The 21,650-nt window shown below is 44.9% G+C and overlaps 1 protein-coding gene across 1 annotated transcript in view; it reads left to right on the top strand.

Annotated features, from left to right (window-relative positions):
- GTPBP1 (GTP binding protein 1) overlaps nt 1–21,650 on the top strand; it is a 126,295-nt gene that overhangs the window by 14,712 nt on the left and 89,933 nt on the right. The window contains exon 2 of the mRNA XM_073592522.1: nt 19,085–19,196. Within this exon, the coding sequence (XP_073448623.1) occupies nt 19,085–19,196 (112 nt within the window). The remainder of the gene's footprint in view (nt 1–19,084; nt 19,197–21,650) is intronic.

The following is a 21,650-nucleotide window of genomic DNA, read 5'->3' as shown; positions in this document are numbered from 1 at the left end:
TTAAGAGAACTTTTAGCTGTGGGGAAGGCTTTGTAGCTCTAGAGGCAAGAGTCAATGCAAGGGACTTTTTTTTTTTTTTTTTTTTTTTTTTTTTTTATTAGACAATGCCACAACCGTGGAATACCTCAACAAGCAGGAGGGCGCTTGCTTGGACAGGCTTCTGTTGTTGAGCCAGCAGATTCTTACCTGGGAAAAGGACAATGTTTCTGCGGTCAGGGCAGTTCACATCAGTGGGACTGCAAATGTTTTGGCAGACTATCGGAGCAGAGTAAGTATCTGCTGCAGCAATTGGGGAACTGAACCAATAAACCTTCCAGGAGATCATATTAAAGTGTGGATCGTTTTGCATCCACGTTCAACAGGAAGCTTCCAGCTTTCTTCTCAATGGAAAGAGGCGGGGTCTTTGGAGACCGATGCGCTCTTTTCTGTGGGATTTCACTCTGGCCTACGCCTTCCCTCCATTCCCTCTGTTGCCCCTGGTAATTTTGAAGATTTTTCAGGAATAAGCAGAAGTTGCTTCTTGGCGGCCCAGGAGGAGTTTGTTCTCACTGAGAGCACTTTCGGAGCTGGGGAACCTTCTCCATCAAAGGCCAGTACTCATCCAAACCCTCAGACTTGCCATTTGACAACCTGGAGGCTGAGCGGCGACTTCTACAACTAAAAGGGTGTTCAGTTAAAGTTATTGAGACTTCTAAACAGCCGTAGGTTAGCCATTAGAAAGATTTATGGGAAAGTTTGGAAAACACTTATTTATTTTTTTTTTGTTTCCTGGCAGAAGAAAACGGGTATTGACTCCTTTTCCATCCCTTGTATACTGGATCTCTTACAGAAAAGGGGCTTTCTGTCAGCACCTTTTAGGGTTCAGGTTGCTGCCCTGTCTCTGTTCATGGGGGGGGGGGGGGGGGAAGACTAGCTGAGGGATTGAAGGGAATGCCGAACCTGGAGATAGCGGAAGAGCATATGATTAGGGAGGGCAAACTCGTCATTGAGGGCCTGAAATGATTTCACCGTGCCATCTGATATAACCTAGGAAAGGTATATGATGCCCTTAGCAACCCATATATTGTGGTCAGGGATAGTCATCAGTTCAGGCAGTTGGCGGTTGTCCCAGAGTGGTGTGTGGGCATGGAGGGGGGGGGGGAGCTTCAGTAGTGACCAGCGCCAGTTGCCATATTTTGCAGTGGTGTGTCAACATATGTCTGTCGCCAAGGCAGGGGGGGGCCCCGATGATTACAGAAAAGTATCGAAAGGGTGGGCCACTACGTTGGCGACCGACCATGCATACCATGGTGGAGTAAGCTTGTTTTGGTGGTTGAAGTAGTAGAAGTGGGACAGCTGGAAGGCTCTGTAGTATAACGCAATGTCAGGAAGGGCCATGCCTCCCAGGTGGACAGAGCGTTGTAGGGTCTGCCACAACAGTTTTGTCTAGAGGGGCCCCACACAAACGTGTTAAGTATAGACTCCATGCATTTAAAAACGCGGGCTGGGATGTAAAGTGGGGCTTGGGGAGGAGGATCATCTTAACTAAGTTAATGCAACCCATGACTCAAAGAAGGAGTCTGGTTCAAACTTGGGTTTTGCTTTTGAGGAGATCATGCAGGGGTTCTAGATTGAGGTGCATATAATCTTTTAAGAGATTGTGAGCACTGCACGCCTAGGTACTTGAGCTTGTTTGTCCTCACTAGGGGGAGAGCCACCTGAGCAGCCGTGACGTCTATAGGAAGAATTTGGGATTTGGACCAGTTGATCTGCAGCCCCGAGAAAGTGCCAAACTGTTGAATCAAATGAAGGGCCGCTGTCAGTGAGGGGGCGGCGTCCTCCAAATACAGGAGCATAGCCTCCGCATAGAGACTGAGGACTTCAGTCATTCGTCCCATGCGGAGGCCCCTAATGTCAGGGTGTGCCCTAATGGCAATGGCCAGGGGTTCAACAGCCAGTGCATATAGCATGGGGGGATATGGGACATCCATGGCGGGTACCCCGGGATAGGGGAAAGGGTTCTGATATTTTACCATTGACCTTGATCCGGGGGTGGGAGCCTGGTAAAGGAGCTGGAGCCATTTGATAAATCTGGGGCCGAAGCCGAATCTGCAAAGAGATTCCCACAGGTAGCTCCATTCTACCTTGGCAGCATCCAGGCTAACCACCACCCTGGAGCCAACGTTGTCATGAGTAGCCTGGAGATTCTTAAAGAGCCTCTGGTGATTAAATGCAGTGTTTTTATTGGGCATGAATCCAGTTTGGTTGGCGTGTATGAGGCTGAGTACCACTTTGAGTCTTAGGGCGAGAATCTTGGCCAGTATTTTGACATCTAGTTGTAGGAGAGAAATGGGGCGATATGATTCAGGGTAGAGGGGGTCTTTTCCTGGTTTCGGGATGAGGACAATAAGGGCTTCACCCATGGTGCATGGGAGTGTGTCAGTCTCATAGATATGGGAGTAAAGTGCTTGCAAATTGGGGAGGAGGATTTCTTGGAATTGGGAGTAGAATGCCAGGGGGAGGCCGTCGGAACCGGGGGCTTTGGATGTCTGTAGGCTCGTTATTGCCTCCGCTATGCATTCCGCAGTTATAGGTGCTTCTAGGAGCTCTATTTGGGAGTCAGTGAGGGAAGGGAAGTCGATGCTCTGCAGGAGTAGATGTAAATCGTTCGGGGGGCGGCTGTTCTTTGAGGTGTGTAGGTCGGAGTAGAATCGTCTAAACTCGTGTGGGGTCTGTGAGTATGATTCCAGCTTCCAAACGGAGCTAGGCTATGATGTAGATGGGCCATGTATACCAGAAGTTTACTGGCGCGCTCGCCATGTTCAAAGGTCTTTTTGTTTGCTGAAGAATATGCCTTGTTTAGCTTTTTCAAAGTTTTAGATTGTCTGTCTGTTACTCTAGAGCAGGGGTCTCAAACTTGCGGCCCTCCAGCTGTTGCCAAACTACAATTCCCATGAGGCATTGCAAGGCTGACAGTTACAAGCATGACTCCCACAGGCAGAGGCATGATGGGACTTGTAGTTTTCAACAGCTGGAGGGCCGCCAGTTTGAGACCCCTGCTCTAGAGTGTAGGCGTAGCTGGACAGAGTTGGAGGTCGATTGGTCTGCCAGGAAAACCTGCTCTAGAGAGCTTAGTCAAACTTTCCTCGGCTTGCTGTAGGATAAGCCTAGAGGAGGCCTTGTGTCCGTTTATGCGTGTGGAGAGGATCAAGCGGGCATGTAGTTAGAAAGCCTCCCACACTATCCCCACTGAGGCTGACCCCGCGTTGGATTAGAAGTAGTGGGTCCACTCTCGTTGGATACTCTCTCCGTGAGTCCGTGAGGACAGTAAGCCAAAACGGGTTCAGCCTCCAGATGCGGGTGGAGGGCAGGCGAAGGGTAGCCCGATATGGTGAGTGGTCTGAGAGGACCCTGACACAGAATCCCACATTGAGGAGGTCCGGGATCATTGCGGCTTGTGAGGGAGTGAAGCAGAAATAGGCGGTTGTGTTAGGGTGCTTTTGTCTCCAGGTATCTGTCATGGCGAATTCCAAGAGGAACCTAGTAGGAGTGGGCTGGGTTGGTGCTGGGGTGGACGGATGGAGTCTGTCAAGGAGAGGGTTGATGATCATATTAAAGTCCCCCATCCATATGGCAGGCACCGTGGGGTGCTGGGTCATGAATGTCACTCCCTCCCTCAGGGCAGCAATTTGAAATGGTGGGGGGGAATGTAAAATGCTAAGAGTAGGACCTCAAGGCCACTGAAGGTGGTGTGACGGAAGAGGAACCGGCCCTGCCGATCTGACTGTAGGCTGCGGAGTTGGAACTGTACCAACTTGGCAATGAGAATGGCAACGCCTCTAGAGTTGTTAGTGTACGGGGCCTGGTAGACCCACCCAATCCAGGGTTTGAGTGCCATCTGCATTTGACCCATTATATGAGTCTCTACGAGAACAGAGACATCTGCTTGCATGGTTTTGAGGTGGAAGAGGACGGCTAACCGTTTAGGTTTGGCTCAGTCCCTACACATTCCAGGTAACTATCTTAAGGGACTCCATAGTTGTAGTGATACTGATTGGGAGTACAGTCGGAGCAAGTGGCGGCCCGTGTCCACCTCCACACATGATATAATTTTTGTATACAGCAGCATATAATGAAACAAGGGTCCCGGTGTATGATGGTGCCCTGCAGGTGGGTCATAGAGGGCAGCATAGCATCCGTGACGAACCAGCAGGGCGCCAAGAAGGTGAGGAAGCAACCATAGGAATACAGTGGCAGACAACAATACTTGTATTGCGGTGTAAGGCATGTCAGATTGTACAATGGGGGGAAAAAAAAAGAAACGCAGCAAAAACATAACTTTGCCAGCTCTGGACCAGTGCGGCATGTCAAACTTGTGGCAACCCTCCACAGCCGTGAGGGTTGCTGCTGGCCAGGGAAACAGAACTTAGTGGGGCAGCAAGGTGCATCTGTGTTGATGGGCAGGGGGGGAGAATGCACAGAGAATGAAGTCCAGATGCATTCTCTCCTGTCTCTGGGGGCGAACAAAAGTTATCAGTGCACAATGGTGCTAGGTGGTGTATGGATGCTAAGGGAGTGCAGGTACATTGTTCGAGAGTGCCTGAATGGATGCATTAGAGGGGCATTGCATGTTGGGGGAACTGGGGTGAAAATGGCGGCGTGCCTGCTTAGGGCTGGGAGAAAGAGGTCCGGGTAACTCGGACGGTTCCCAGAGTGCCATGTGTATGTTCACAAAGGGGGGAACAGGCCAAAGCCAACTAATGGTTCAGAGGGGGATTTCGGGATCAAGCCTCCCGGATATCCAGACCAGCAAGTCTTATCTGTGGGAGGATGTGACTGGAATGTTAGGATGGTGCTGGGGTGGCTGCATCCTGTCTCTCCAGCCACAGGATGACCATGGAGGGGTCCTCAAAAAAAGTGAACCTTGCCATCCCGGATTGCGCGGAGGCTTGCTGGGAACAACATGACGTAGGCCAGGTGATGGTTTTGCAGCTGTCGTTTGGCTTCAGAGAACTGTGCCCTCTTCTTAACTTCAGGGGAGAAGTCCGGGAACACTGCAGTGTGCGAGTTGACAAAGGGAATGTTGCCCTTCTCGCGGGTAAGGCGAAGGATGGTGTCCCGGTAATTCAGCAGCTTCGCTATGAAGGTGCGCGGGGGGGCTCCAGATGGTTGAGGTCTTGCAGCAAGCCGATGCGCACGTTCCACCACAAACGTAGAAAAGGCCGCCCTGCCAAAGTTGGTGATGAGGAGGTTTTCCAGGAACGTGGGGGGGTTCCGAGCCCTCCGACCTCTCCGGCAGCCCCACGAACCTGAGAGGGTTACCTTTTCTTTTGTCCATAACATCAGGGGGAAGGATTTCTGACTTGGAGTCCCTCTCTTGTAAAAACTCTTTCTTGAGAATTTTAGACAGGGTAGTGATTGTACCTAAAGTCTCGTCCAATTTTCACAGATCCCAGAAGGTATTTCTTCCTAGTTTTTGTTCCTCCCCCAAGAATTCGGAGGAGAAAAGATTGTTTTTTTTTTTTTTTTTTTTGGATGTGAAGCGATGCCTTCTACTTTTATTTAAAGGTGTCTAGTGAGTTTAGGAAATCCTCCCAACTCCTGATTTCATTCAGTGGTCCCAAGAAAGGAACAAAGCTTCCAGGGGTTCCATTTCCAGATGGATTAGGAAAGCTATTTCTGAAGCTTACATGTTGTCAGGTCAGACCCCTTCCTACCAGAGTTAGAGCTCATTCTACTAGACCTGTCCGCATCATGGGCAGAAAAAGCGGGAGCATCGTGAGAAGAAATATCCAAAACTGCTGTCTAGTCATCTCATGCATTATAGAGTCCAGATGCTCTCCAGCCAGGATCTCTCCTTTTGGAAGGAAAGTACTTCAGGCTGTCGTCCCTCCCTAAGGTATAGAATCTTGCTTATCCTCCAGTAGCTGTCCTGGAAGATGAAGGGGGGAGGAACCCCTGTTAGACTTACCAGTAATGGTATTTCCACAAATTTTCAAGGACAGAGTCTCTAGTCCCACCCTATTCTTTATTCACTGGTCTCCTTATTTAACCTGGTGGTGGTGTTTTTAGCAAGATTCAGTTATTCCTCTGCCTGTTACACTTTTGGTGGAGGTTTACTTGCTCTTCCAACAACTGAGGGTCAGAGGCAAGGGAGGGGTCTTTTAAATTGTGTCCGATTTGTGTTTCCTGTTGGATGCGGAGCCAATCATATCAAGTAGCTGTCCTGGAAGATTCATGGAAATAACGTTGCGTCTAACGGGGGTTATTGCTGCAATTCATGGAAGGCGCGGAGATTGAGGGGGTGCAATGTTGCTATGAGAACGCACACTTGGGGCATTTGTGTGTTTTTTTTTTTTTTTTTTTTTCTTCCCCTGAGGATGACCATGCATATGCAGGATCGTAAGGGGGATAGACTTGAGATCGGCAAGGTGTGATGGAGCCCCAGTCATTTTTTTTTTTCTAAGCGCTGTCCCAGGTTTCCGCATTTGGGGGCCGGGTGACTTATATGCTACACTCCAAAGAACCACCCCCGAACTTGGGTGGTCAAAAAACGAGGGAGAGAGAGAGAGAGTCCAATGATTAAACGCGTAAGGCGGGGCTACGCTTTTACATCATTTCCGGTACGCTACCAGAGAGCCTGGAGTGCATGTGGAACGCAAGCTGCGTTCCGGCTTCCCTTACCGCACTGTGGTGTTTTTTTTTTTTTTTGTTCTTCTGGGCTTTCCCACATTTTTGGATGGGAAGCCATTGTTTTTATTCACCACAATTAAATATATATTTTTAAGTACTATACTATGAGAGAACCCTCCCCCACCCCCCTTTTTTTTTTTTTTCTTCCCCCCCCCCCCCCCCTCTTCTTATGAGGACCCATTTCTGAGCACTGGGAGTGTTATTCTGGGAAGGTGCTGACCATTGTGAATCCTTACTTGTGGAGATAGCTGGAGGATCCTGATAGACCTACAGACGGAAATCTGGGAGAGCTTGGGAGGGAGCCAATCCAGGACCACACATTCACACCTATTACCTCTGCAGGGGTGACAACATTTGGTGAGTGGGGACACAACGGGGTGGAGCATCTTCAGTCACCCTATCTGCTGAGCTCCGAAGTCACTTGAAAGGATTATAACCGGTTATCCTGGAATATACTCCCGTGATACATCTTATCTGGGACTTTATATTTATTTTTACCTTTTTTTTTTTTTTTTTTTTTTTTTTTTTAGGTTTATATCATTTTTGCTTTTTCACTCATAATCTGCACGGGATAGCACCTTCAATATATATGTATGTTAGTTCACAATTTTGGTTTACTAGATATTAGGGGTGCAACGGATCAAAAAACTCATGGTTCGGATCGTTCCTCGGATTAGGAGTCACGGTTCAGATCAACAAAAAAAAAAATCTCCCCCACTGTAATATCCACAATCTCCCTATTGGCAGGGTGTGGCAGAGTATTGTCAGGGCATTGCAGCAGGGTATTGCAGGGCATTGCAGAGTATTGGCACTGCTGCCATCCGATCTCTCCTCTCCACTGTACAGATCAGTACACAGAGGGGAGAGAGGAACCGGCGTCATGACATGACGCCGGTTTGTTACAAGTGATCGCTCCGTCATTTGACGGAGCGATCATGTGCTAAACGGCCGCCGGGTGTACCAAGATGGCCACCGCTCCGGAGCTAGGCCGAAGCTGCGGCCTTTCCTATGGCCGAGCCCACAGAGCGCTCCGTGGATCGCAGGTGTTCCGTACGGATCAACCTCCGCGGATCGGATCAACCTCCACGGATCGATGACGATCCGTTGCACCCCTACTAGATATGGCTATAATATTACTTATTTTTTCACTTTCTTGTTTGACGGAATATACATATCTGTTTATATGTGCACACAGGCACTCTCTTGCTTTTTACTTGGCACGGTTTTGTGTCACATTACACTTTTATATCCATCATGTATGGAGACACATTTTCCATAAACCTAGCTCCAACAGCATAGGTATTTTTGCCTCCACTGGTGGGAGGTTACTCATTTTTAACCCTGTCTACACCGCTTGATATAATAGGGAGTGCCACGTACCCCGTTTTTTCCTTTTATTTTATGTAAGTTCCCTTGGGAACCTAACGGGGGGCTGCAACCCTTAATTTTACTGAGTGCGGATATCTATCTATCTATCTTTTTTAGATTAATGCTGTGACCCCTTTTTAATGGCCACTATGGTTTTACTTACGTGTAGACCACGAGAAAATGTCCGCAATAGCATTAGTCTATGAGGGACCACAGCAAAATGGCCGACGTACTGTATTTCAGTAGCAAACTACAGGAAAATGGCTGCCACTTTACTAATTTCACCACACTATTTAAGGACATCAAGTATTGCCTGTTACCCCCTGATGAAGTCACGCGATGTGATGATATGCGTCGGGATTGGAGCAATAGGCGCAAACCGGAAGCGACGCAAGCAGACAAGCTCGTGGTATGTGGAGTGTTATCTGAGCGTTTTTATTTAAGTGAGTGTATTCCCTTTTATGCTATTCTAATAAATATCAGTTCATATGGTATCATACGGTATTATACTATCTGGGATCTTTCTTCCATTTATACCATCCTGAGTGAACCAATTTGAAAGGAGGCTGTACTCATTCTAAGGAGTATTGGAGAGGTGCCTGTATCCATTTTAAAGAGTTACCGGTGTGTCCACCCTAAAGCCTCGTACACACGATCGGATTTTCCGTAGACCAAACCTCTGACTTTTGTCCGAAGGCGTGTGCCTCGATTTTGTCTTGCATACAAACGGTACACAATTGTCGGCCAACAAACGCGAACGTAGTGACGTACTACGAGCCGAACAAGAGAAAGTTCAATTGTCAGGCACCACCCTTTGTGCTCCTTCTGCTAATTTCGTGTTTAGTAGAAGTTTGGGGAGTGTTGATTCTCACTTTTCAGTTTGTTTCTGAACGGCCGTTCGTCAACCAGCCATGTTGTGGAATCGGAGGAGATGATGTGTTTATTATTGGCCTTGGAGTTATTGCTTTGACCCAAGTCTAGGAACGGGAGGAGGAGGGTTTCTTGGACCAAAAATTAGTTACTTTATTAATCGTGACCAATTATGTAATATACCTTTGCTGCGGGAGCTCCAGGAGAATAATCCAGTCTTTTGGAATTGTCTCCGGATGATGGACTCCCTGCTTTCACCAACTCTTGGCATTGTTGACCCCCTATATTAAGAACACATGCAAGGACACATGCATGAGGCTTTCATTTTATTTTTTGGTTAATTATTTGTTTTGGTATATTTTTTTGGATGCATAGAATGCACTTTTTTTTTCTTTTCTTTTATTGCACAATAAAAAATGTGTGTAGAATAATAGTTGGCTATGTGTTTTTATTTCAAATGACAGTTTGGGAGTAGGCAGTTACATTTTAAAAAATACAATGTAAAATTAACAAGGGACACCAACATAGTTGTATCTTTGTTCTTAAAAACTACGAATAATGGTGTTGTGGTAACTTGCCCAAAAAAACCCCATAATATTATTCTTGATACCACTAGAAAATAAAAGCCTTTTAAAATACGTTTGGCAGAATTCCATCAGTATCACCAGCAAAGCAGCTTCATTATTATCTCATTAAAGAAGAGGAGAATGCGCGCTGCTTTTCGAGATTTCTTAATTTGCCGCGACACGAATGTTAACTCTCCATTACGAGCGCTAGTTTACAAGACTGACCGTTTCTGGGTCGTCCTTGCTTCTGAGCATGCGTGTTTGGACTTTTGTATGACGAACTTGTGTACGCACGATAAGAAAATCCGACAACAGACCGTTGTGCGGAAAATTTATAATCCTGCCATCCAACATTTGTCCAGTCTGACAGTTGTCCAATGGAGCGTACAAACAGTCGGATTTTAGGCCAACAGTCTGTAAACGCACAATTCCCTTCAGGAAAATCCGATTTGTGTGTACAAGGCTTAAGGGTAGCTGGGATTGTACCCTTTTGATTGCAATTTTAGTCGGCTTATACCCACTGTGGGTTTCCAGTTTCCCATCTTACAGGAGTACTACTAGTATGTAGAGGGCATGCTAACACTTTTTTTTTTTTTTTTCTCACTGGTCAGGCTTTCAGATTCCTTTCTTGTGTCCGTTTGGTAGTATGATATCCCCGAAAAGGATCATTCTACGTCTAGGGTAGGTCCCTTCTTGTGTGAATAGTTGGTTCTGTTGTCTGGAGCTTTATGCTTCAGGTGTGATTGCTTGGTTCAGGCATCCAAATTTTGTCATGTATGGGGTTGTGGTCTTCACAGATGCGCAGTGTAGACTTCTTGGGATATGGGAAAGTTAATGCCATGTCCAGAGCACCTTATTTTGTTTGACCTCTCATGGACATAGTCTCTTTTGACCTTACCCGGATGCTATCATCAAAGATTCCATGAGCAGAACAGAGCATAAGCATTAGATTAAGGGAGAGGTCAGTTAAATGCGTGTGCGCACAAATCCCTGTTCTGTCAGGGGTGAGGAGACACAACGTTGTTCCTACTTAGTAGGATCAAACGATTTGTCTCCTCCCCCAGTCAGTCCTATCCCCATACAGTTAGAATACATCTAGGGATCACACATTTAACCCCTTCCCTACCAGTGACATTTACACAGTAATCTGTGCATATTTATAGCACTGATCGCTGTATAAATGTAACTGGTCCCAAATATCTGTCAAGTGTCCGATCTGTCTGTCGCAATACTGCTAAAAATCGCAGATCACCGCCATTACTAGTAAACAAATGCCATAAATCTTTCCCATAGTTTGTAGACGCTATAACTTTTGCGCAAGCCAATTAATATATACTTATTGCGTTGTTTTGTTTTTATTTTTGCTAAAAAAAAAAAAAAAAAAAAAAAAATATACATATTGACCTAAACTGATGAAGAAATTTTGTGTTTTGAAAAAAAAATTTTGGGATATTATAGCAAAAAGTAAATATTATTCTTTCAAAATTAGTTGCGTTTTTTTTTTTTTTTTTCTGTTTATAGCCATAAAATTAAAACCACAGAAGTGATCAGATACCACCAAAAAGCTCTTTGTGGGGGAAAAAAAGACACAAATTTTGTTTGGGTACAGCATTGCATGACCGCGCAATTGTCAGTTAAAGCGACACAGTGCCAAATTGTAAAAAATTCTCTGGTCAGGAAGGGGGGGAAATCTTCCGGGACTGAAGTTAAGGCTGCTTTCACACGGAGGTGGTTTTCTGGTGTTTTAGCACTAGAAACGGTCTCTAACTTTTTTTTTTTTTTTTTTCTTAAAAGAAAAATGGTGCTATACTTGCCATTGCACAGAACAGCCCCATTCCTCTTCTGGAATCCTCAGTCAATGCTCTCTGCTCTTCCTGTTCTGTGTGCCCCCCCCCAGCAAGCTGCTTGCTATGGAGACACACATGCAGGCATGCTTCCAAGCTCGGCTGTGAGCATCAAGACATGCACAACGTTCTCTCTCTCTCTCTCTCTCTCTCTCTCTCTCTCTCTCTCTCTCTCTCTCTCTCTCTCTCTCTCTCTCTCTCTCTCTCTCTCTCTCTCTCTCTCTCTCTCTCTCTCTCTCTCTCTCTCTCTCTCTCTCTCTCTCTCTCTCTCTCTCTCCTCTCTCTCTCTCTCTCTCTCTCTCTCTCTCTCTCTCTCTCTCCCTCCCCCTAAAAGGTATAGAAAAGCTGCCAGCACCAAAAAGTCCAATACTAAACTCAAATAAGTTAAAATAAAATAAGGATTCAGCGCTGATAAAGTGGTGTAGAAAAAATAAGAATATTAATCCAAGAGAGTGATGGTGTAAAAACTAAGGCAGCTAACACACCCAAATGACTAAGAGTGATAGCCCAACTGATTCTAATATAACAGACACAGAAATGTATGAAAGTAATGGTGAAAAAATTCTCATATGGGAAAACTAAGGTAGATATCACAAATTCTTTAAAGTGGATGTAAACCTGAATGTGTGTGTGGTTTTTTTTTTTTTTTTTTTTTATCGGGACTGTGACATTGCGGTTGACAGATCGGACACTTGATGCTTTTTTTTTTTGGGACCATTGACATTTATACAGCAATCAGAGCTAAAAAGAGCCACTGATTATTGTATAAATGTCACTGGCAGGGAAGGGGTTAACACTAGGGGGCTTTCAAAGGGTTCAATGTGTAACCTCACTGTGTTCTAACTGTGGGGGGGATGGGAGTGACTAGAGGAGGAGACAGATCATTGTTCCTACTTAGTAGGAACACACGATCTGTCTCCTCTCCCCTGACAGAATATATCTATCTATATCTCGTTCTATCACGAGCGATCGCGGGTGCCCGACGGACATCGTGCCCACCCGGGACGCGTATCGGTTCCGGGGAAACGCTGTGGGCGCACCTGCAATATCTAAAAGAGCTGACTTATACCTGCGGCGATTTGCGCAACCTGCCGCAGTATAACTGCGGCGGCTGGTCAGCTAGCGGTTAACTATGTAAAAATATCCTTACCTGAAATTCTTCACGCCCATAGACAGCCCATTCAAAGTCAACAGGTTCACCTGTTGTTTTGCCTCACAAAGAGCGACACACATCGCAAAAACAAAAATAATGCATGTAAAAAGACCTTTTATAGGATTACTATTGTGGCTTTAGGTCACTTAAAGCAGCACTTCACCCAAATGGGGATTCTCTCTCCTCCCTCCTCCTCCCCAGGTCCCAGAAGACTGTAGGACCATACACATGCACAGCTGGAAGCCAGTTTCCCTTAGTTAAGATGCTGGCGCCTGGACCCGGAGCCGATTGAATAATCCGCTCAGGTGAGGACAGTACTGGATCCAGGGGCAGGTAGGTGTTTTTATTTTAAAGTAGCACGCTACAGATTCTTTGGAGGGGATACTGGAGCTCCTCTTTCAGTCTTTCTGCATACTGCCTAGTACATGCATGGGATTTGGTAGCGTGTTTGCCGTAGAAGTAAACATGCCTGTCGAATATTTTGAGAATCGTGTTCAATGGGACTGCAGCATATAATTTGTTAAAGTGTTACTAAACCAGGACCCAGGAAATGCAATAGTTTTAGTAAATATAAACTGCTAGATACCTTTCTCATCAGTTAAAGCAGTCTTGTGACTTCTATCAGTGTCTGGTTAAAGCTTGTAGGTGGAGTTTCATTCTCCCCTGATTGTCCTATGAGGTTTGCAGGACCGCTGATCCTCTGTCTGGACAGTGCTGATTGGCCCTGTGCTGATCATATGCACTCTCCCAAGAAAAAAACAAACTCTCTAGCAATACACACCAAACTGAGCATGTGCAGCTTGCCCCCAAGGCTCAGTTCTATCAGGAGATGGTTTGGGGACTACCAGAGAAGACAGGATCAAACAGACTTTTTTCACCATGCAGAAGATTAACCCTTTAGCTTCCAAAGTGAGTATACCCAGCATGCTTTAACTGCATATACAGACTGATTTTTACTGGTGTGGGTTTAGTAACACTTTAACAACTAGGCGTCTGCGATATAGCCGAAAGACGGCTACAGCGCGGACTCCAATTGACGGGAGGGCGTCCCTGGACGTCCATCTGTTTACTTCTGCGATGTGAGGAGAGGGAGGATCTGTGCTAAATCGTGAGTGCCAGCCGTTTTGTAAAAACACACATAAGGGGCCCATACAGTGCCACAGTGCTCATTACTGTTAGTGTCACAGTGCCACCTGTCAGTGCCACATGTCATTAGTGCCACGTATCAGTGCCAGTGTCGTCAGTGCCACCTGTCTGTCACCTGCCACATTAGTGCCACCTACCACATCAGTGTCGCGTAACAGTGCCATCTGTCACCAGTGCAATCTGCCAATGTCACATGTCATCAGTGCCATTTGTCATCCCTAACGATGTCACAGATTATTTTCAGCCGAGGAGGCATACAATATTCTTGCGGCCGAGCAACGGGGAGCTCTCTGCTTCTGATTCCTCCTCATATTCAGATTCTGAGTCTGACGTGGACTACGAGCCTGTCCTAAGCAGTGGTACACTGACCGCCTCAGAGTTGGAGGATGAGAGTCCGCCCGCCAGACGAAGGCGTACTGGTGAGGAGGCAGTGCCATCCACCAGCACCGCAGTACCTCGGCAAAGGCCACATACCAGTGGGGTGTCACCTCAGTCCCAAAGGGTTAGGTGCCATGCCAGCCATCCCTATTCCCTTCAGAACCTCTATGGCTTCCTCCTAATTCAGGAGAAGTTAACATTCCCCCCTTTCACTGCCCAGCCAGGAGTCCAGGTGGACACAGAACATTTTTCACCAATAGATTTTTTCAAACTTATTTTTACTGAGGACATGCTTGCCATCAATTGTGGCCCAGTGCAACCTATATGCCCAACAATTTATAGCAAGTAACCCAACGTCCTATTATGCCCGTCCCTACGAGTGGAGAGCCCTAACAGTGGAGGAGTTTAAAATTTTTTTGAGCCTCACATTCTGTATGGGACTAACCAAAAAAATGTATTACGTTCCTATTGGTCTACCCTCCCCATCCACCACATGACCATCTTTTCCTCAGTAATGCCCAGGACCAGATATCTCATGATTATGAGATTCCTACACTACAATGATAATACCCAGTGCCCTCCCCGAAATGACCCAAATTTTGACAAGCTTTATAAATTCGGCCACTACTAAAATATTTTTCTGATATCTTCCCCCAGTTGTTTACCCCAGACCAACACATATGCGTGGATGAGTCCCTTGTCAAATTTACTGGCAGACTGGGCATAAAACAATTTATTTCCACCAAAAGGCCCGCTATGGGGTTAAGAGCTACAGGGTATACCTATGCCTTCATGGTATACGAAGGGAAGGACACCCAGCTACACCCCCCCCCCCCCCCCCCCCCCCCCCAATTGCCCAGAATACATTGAATCGAGTGGGAAAGTCGTTTGGGAACTCCTAAACCCACTCCTGGAGAAAGGCTACCATTTGTATGTGGACAATTTTTACACTAGTTTGCCCCTGTTCTGCATCCTTCACAGAAAGAACACTCCAGCATGTGGCACCATAAGGAAAAACCACAAGGGCTTTCCTCAAAGCCTCGTCAACAAGAAGCTAAGAAGAGGGGAGATGGCGAGTTTACGGAATGAGGAAATTCTGGCTGTGAAGTGGAGGGACAGAAGGGATGTCTACGTGTTTTCATCAATCCACAATAATACAGTCGTGGAGATCACCAGGAGGAATGGCCGAATCCAAAAGCTAACATGTATCCACGAATACAACATGTTCATGGGGGGTGTCGACTTCAACGACCAGATGCTCGAACCCTACCTTGCCACGAGACGAACATACCAGTGGTATAAAAAAGTTTCAATTTGTTTAATTTGGCCATATACAACAGCTACATTATTTATCACAAATCCACTGCAAGCCCCAAATCCTTCCTTGGCTACCAGGAGGAAATCATCACTGCCCTTGTATTCCCGAATGGCCCACCAGAAACCATTCAATCCGATGTGATTAGCAGACTCTCCGAACGCCACTTTCCCGAAAAAATCCCTCCAAGACCAACAGGCCAAAAACGGCAGAAAAAATGACGGGTGTGCACCAAAGGAGGAGCGAGAAGAGACACCACTTTTTATTGTCCCCAATGTCCTTTCCAACCAGGCCTCTGCATAGTAGACAGTTTCTGTACTGTTACCATACTTCATTAAATTATTAGTGAAGTATGGTAAACCTAACCCTCACTTCCTGCCATTTACCTTCACACCCCTTATGCCTCTACTTGCTCTGTAACTGACCCTGGCTTGTTATTCGACCATGCTTCTGCCTACCAATTCTGTTCATACCTCTGCCTGATCTGGAACTGGCCCTGGACTGTTTGACCATCCTTTTTTTGCCTGCCTCTTGGACTGATCTTGTACCCTGCCACTGGACAGTCTCACATGTGAGGGGCTCCAGAATTGTTTTTCTGGATGAAGAAAACTTTTTTTTTTTTTTTTGTTTTCTCATTCCTAGATTAGGGTCTGGAGACTCGGAGGCTTCAAAGAGATTTGGGTGGGAGAAGCCTCTACCCCTGTCCCCATTCTGTCCTGAACGAGGCCCTACTGCTGCCTGTAGGACCTATGTCGTCATGCCTCTGCCTGTCGCATGAACTGACCACACCACATGGATGGACCATGTTCCTGCCTACTACCAGGATCAATATTTTGGCACTGCTGACAATCTGTGCCTGCACTGACCCAGGGCTGTATATGGACAGTATCCCTGCCTGCTGCCTGTACTGACTATGGACATTGTTCCTGCCTGTTGCCTGGACAATTGCGTTTGCTTTTGCTGACCAAGTCGCTGCCTGCTGCCTGAACTAGTGCTATCCTCCTGTGGACAACTGTGCTATTAAAACCACAGGTAATCCCTTTTTTCTTTTTTTTTTTTTTTTTTTCTATTTATTTATTTTATTTTTTAACCCTTTGCTCAGCAGAATGTATTTTGGGGTGTAATCTTGGTATGTGCATGCTAATGTGTCTCTAGAACACCTGACGATGTTCCTTGTATGTGGCTAGGCTGTGTAAAAGTCTCACATGTGGTATCACCATACTCAGGAGGAGTAGCAGAATGTATTTTTGGATGTCATTTTTGCTATGTTCATGCTATAAGTTGGAAATATCTTATAAGTGGACAGCTTTGTGTAAAAAAAAAAATTTCCAAAAACTTCTGGGAAAAAAATGAACCATTCAAAAGACTCACTATGCCTCCATAGATTATACGTTGGGGTGTTAGCTTTCCAAAATGGGGTCATTTTGTGGGCGTTTCCATTGACCTGGTGCTCCGGGGCCTTCAAAAGTGTAATAGGTAGTCAACAAGTTTGTGTCATTTATGCTCCTAGAACACTTGATGGTGCTCCCTGCATGTTGGGCCTCTCTGTGTGGCTAGGCTGTGAAAAAGTCCCACACATGTGGTATCGCCATACTTAGGAGGAGTAGAAGAATGTATTTTGGGGTGTCATTTGTGGTATACACATGCCATGTGAGAGAAATAACCTATTAAAATGACAATTTTGGGGGGGAAAAAAAAGTTCATTTTGCAAAGAATTGTGGGAAAAATGACAACATCAAAAACCTCACCATGCATCTTACTAAATGCCTTGGAATGTCTACTTTCAAAAAAGGGGTCATTTGGGGGGTATTTGTACTTTCCTGGCTTGTTCAGGTCGTAAGAAATGAGATAGGCCGCCAGTACATCAGGTGTGATCAATTTTTTTATGATTTGCACCACAACTTGGAGACTCTAACTTTCATACAGACCAAATAATATCCACTAATTTGGGTTATTTTTACCAAAGCTATGTAGCAGTATAAATTGTGGCCAACATTTATAAAGAAAAATTAGCAATTTGCTAAATTTTATCACAGGAACTAAGAAAAATGCGCTTTTTTTTTTTTTTTTTTTTTTTTCAAAATTTTCGGTCTTTTTTTCATTTATCGTGCACAAAATAAACCCAGAGGTGATTAAGCTCCATTTGTATGAAAAAAGGACAAAAAATTCATTTGGGTACAGTATTACATGACTGAGTAATTATCATTCAAAGTGTGAGAGCACTGAAAGCTGAAAATTTGGTCTGGTCACGAGGGGGTTTAAGTGCCCAGTTGTTAAGTGGTTAAATATTCATATGAAATGTAAAAAAATGTGCTCCATTGATTTTTGGACCTCATCAGTTGAATTGGCAATGAATAGTCTTATTTTGTTGTACGTTTCTGTACAATTGCACAGACACATAGAACACCCCCTCCCTCAAATCCTGCAGTTTTGATAATAAAAAAAAAAAAAAAAATGCACAAAATGAAATATTACCCACTTAACAAAGAATTCGTTGTTTTTTTTTTTTTTTAGTCAGTGTTTTCACAGAAAATAGCAACGTTCTTTGTACATAGTAAAAATTGATCATTTTAAACCAGACAGGATGCCCAGCACTCAATTGATTTCCAGAGGTATCCAAGAAAGCACCAATATAAGGATCAATTTCACGGTTCCTCAATTACATGTAATGAAAGGATGGGGGCTCCATGGTGTAGTAATCCAATAAAAAATTAATAAAACACACATAGTAACTTAGTTTAAAATCGCTGCATACAGCTTCACAAATGAACTTCTGGTCTGGGCCGCGACCGGAAGTGACAACACCCGGCTCCTCCCTTAGCTTTTATATTTAGCAGGAATGTTTGTAAGTTTTGCTATGCCTGCATCTGCTAATGATCTTATTGTATTTTTAGCAAAAATATTGCTTTGATAAACATTTGCGCAAATATCGCAGGGGCCTTAAAAATCAGTAGCACCATCTATTTTATATTCTACTGGTTATGTGCTTTCAGAAAATATGGTTTGGGTGGGGGTGTCTTTTACAAACTCTGAAAAGCTGTGAGTGAAAAACTGAAAACCTCAAAAAAAAAAAAAAAAAAAGAGGGGGGAGAGGTGAACTTCCTTGCAGAGCCCAGGGAGGAAGTGTGAGCTGGGTGCCTGTAAAAACTGGGTATCCCCCCCCCCCCCCCCCCCAAAAAAAAAAAGATGCCAAATGTGTCCATGTCAGGTGGTCGCCATCACTTAAAAGTTCAATTTTTGGATGGAACGCCGCTTTAATAAAGGTTAAGCTTTTATATTGAGTAGGAAATTTGTAAAACTTGCTATTTCTATCTACTAACGATTTTAGTTTATTTTTAGCTAAAATATTGTTTTGGTAAACTTTTGCGCAAATATTGCAGGGCCTTAAAAATCGTGTGTGTGTGTTGGTTTTTGTATTTTTTTGTTTTGTTTTTTTTTAATCCTACAGGTCGTGTGCTTTCAGAAAATATGGTTGGGGGAGTCCTTTAGAAACTCTATAAGCTGTTAGGGGAAAAAAGCAATTGAAGAAAAGGCATAATATGCTCCGTCCAACTGAGTTTAAAAGTGAAGTGCAGAGCCTGGCAGCGATAAAGGTTAAGAGTGCAGACTATTCCAAAATGACGAAATGTCATCCCTCAGAATAATATAACCAAATATATATACAAAAATCGCAGTCTAGTTTTCAATAAGCCAGTTTCAGGGCGTACCTATCACAATGTCCTGTCATTTTATTTTATTAAATTTTTTTTTTTTTTTTTTTTTCCTATCCTAGCATGTCTTGGTAAGCCCCAGTGCAGAGCAGTATGACAGCCTTTTACACCAGCTACGTGAGCGAATGGATGAAGGACGAGGGGAGACGATATATGTTATTGGCCAAGGATCTGGTATGTTGATAGTTACTACACATGTTCGTAAATGTGTGTTTAAGCATGAATTTTATAAAATGTATGACATGTACAAGTTATATTGTTTGCTCCAGCAGCAGACCCCAACCTTTTTGGTGCCAGGGACTGGTATTGTGCGGCCAATTTTTTCAGGGCCCAGTGATGGGGGCTGGGTGATATTGTTGCCACTCACTGATGGGGTTTTAACAAATTGTTTCTGTGCAGTCAAACCTCTTTGCTAATGATCTGTATTTACAGATCATTAGAGAGGTTTGACTGCACAGAGACTCTTATAGAAATGCTATAGTGAGTGGATCACTGCACAGAGCTCCTCCCCGAGCACCTCAGTTTACCAGGCTTTTGCATCCATGTGTTTGCTGTGCCCCGGGTCAGAAGGAAGAGAGCAGCTGCCACTCATTGACAGAGGGCAGAGCTTTTCTCCCCCGTACCTCACCCCCTTCTGTGTGGCTATGATGAAGGGCTATTATATTTAATTGCCGCACAGCAGAGGGTGAGTGGTCGAGCGAATGAACTTCCGCCCCCTGTCAATAAATGGGTGCTGCTCTCCTCCTTCTTATGCCCTGGGGCACAGAAAACTCATACAGGTCCCCTGCTGCCACCAACAGCTCAGTCCTGCCTGGGTCCTGATATGGCTGGGCTCTAAGTGGATGGTGTGGAGTGGCCTGACTGCAGGGTGTCTCCTGCATGGAGTGTCTATGGGCACAAATGCTGGACTCGGGAGTGTGCCCGCAAGTTAACTCCTAGGGGGTTATCTGATGTGGGAAGTAGCCACAAGGGACCCCAGAAGAGTATGTTCGGGGTCACTCTGTGCAAGACGAGCTGCACAGTGGAGGCAAGTATGAGATGTTTAAAAAAAAATAAAAAAACAATCCTTTTACAATCACTTTAAGGATTGAGGGTTGCTATCCTTCTATTCCTAACCTTTCTCCATTTTATTTTTTAGTGAACTCTCATATCCACCTTCTTTAGAGATTACTTCCTGTCTGGGATCTTCCCTCATATTGTCTTAATGTCAAAGGTTAAAGCGGTATTTAACCAAACGTTAACATTGCAACTAACCAGTCATTAGATGTGGTTGCTGTGGTTTATTTTTTAGGCATCCCCCCCTCCCCCCCTCTATTTTCACCTGGTGACCTGGCCAGTAACACACCTAGTATTAGAATGCTTCGACTCTGGATGAAGGGGCACCTTTTGGACAGCATGATTGTCAGTGTAGAGGAAGGGGAGTATTAGATGGACTAGTAGATTTAGATACACTACACCTATCAGGGTTAAATGACCGGATTACTGGCAGGATCACCAGGGGGAAAAAAAAAGCTTAAAGCGTACCTCCACTTTTGTTGAGAGAAAAACATTCCCCCTGGGTGATCTATGTATATTGCAAGGATTATAACAACCTTTGTTGCAGATTCCTACCTTTTTTGTTATTCTGAAGAAATCCCTGTGTGTTCCTCTGTTCTGAGTGGGTTTAATGGAAGTGGTTTCATAATTGCAGATGCACAGCTGACTGACAGAGCTCTGAGGAAAGCTGCTGGGCCTGCATCCCTTTAGACATGTTGCTACCAAAAATTACATTTTTGTTGCAGGGGATGCCTGAAATCTGACTTGTATCTTAGACCCCATACACACTATTAGATTTTCTTCAGATTTTTGTCTTCAGATTACCAAAACCAAATAATATGAGGTCAAACCTTAAGAGTTTTAATTTGTATGCAATCAGGCAGGCCCTTGCTCTACATGATTTTGTTAAATCTGTAGACAAAAATCTGCAGAAAATCTAGTATGGGGCTTTAGGCAGACTTCTAGGAAATTTGGTGAGCCAATCACACAAGCAGGAAATGTTTCTGGGGGTGGTGAGTACACATTCTGTGTACAGAACAACTCCAGATAGCCATATTCCATTGCATTATTTTAGAAAATTACAGCGGCTGCAGATTAAAAAGGAAAGGTAATTTTTAATGACGTTCAATTGCAATATTTCGCAATTGTATACGCTATATTTTTCTTTATTTGCCATTTTTTAAGTGGAGTTACCCTTTGAGAAAAGTAAAGACCAGCTCTGGATCCATGAGCTGGTAAGTGTCTTAAGTCAGCAGCTACAGTATACTTGGCTTGGCTTCCAAGCATTTCTGGATTCAGACCTATCATAATCTTGACTTAAATAGCCAGGTAACCCGTGGGACTCCCTGCCTCCAGACCGCTCTGATGTCCTGTAAAAAAGGCTGCACCGCTTCTGGCAGAAGCGATCAGCCAGGAAACTGTCAGGAGGATCTGGAGGCCGGATGCTGAAACGCATCTAGCATATGAATAGCCACGCTGTAAAACGAAGTCCCGCCTCCTGCACCAGCCACTCTAATAGACAGCATACTGGTCCAATGCAAGTCCAGAAGGCAGGACTTCGTTTGACAGCGTGGCTATTCATATACAAGATGT

The sequence above is a fragment of the Aquarana catesbeiana genome, linkage group LG07 (genome assembly GCF_042186555.1).
Source record: "Aquarana catesbeiana isolate 2022-GZ linkage group LG07, ASM4218655v1, whole genome shotgun sequence".
Lineage (NCBI taxonomy): Eukaryota > Metazoa > Chordata > Amphibia > Anura > Ranidae > Aquarana > Aquarana catesbeiana.
This window is presented reverse-complemented; position numbering and strand designations above follow the sequence as displayed.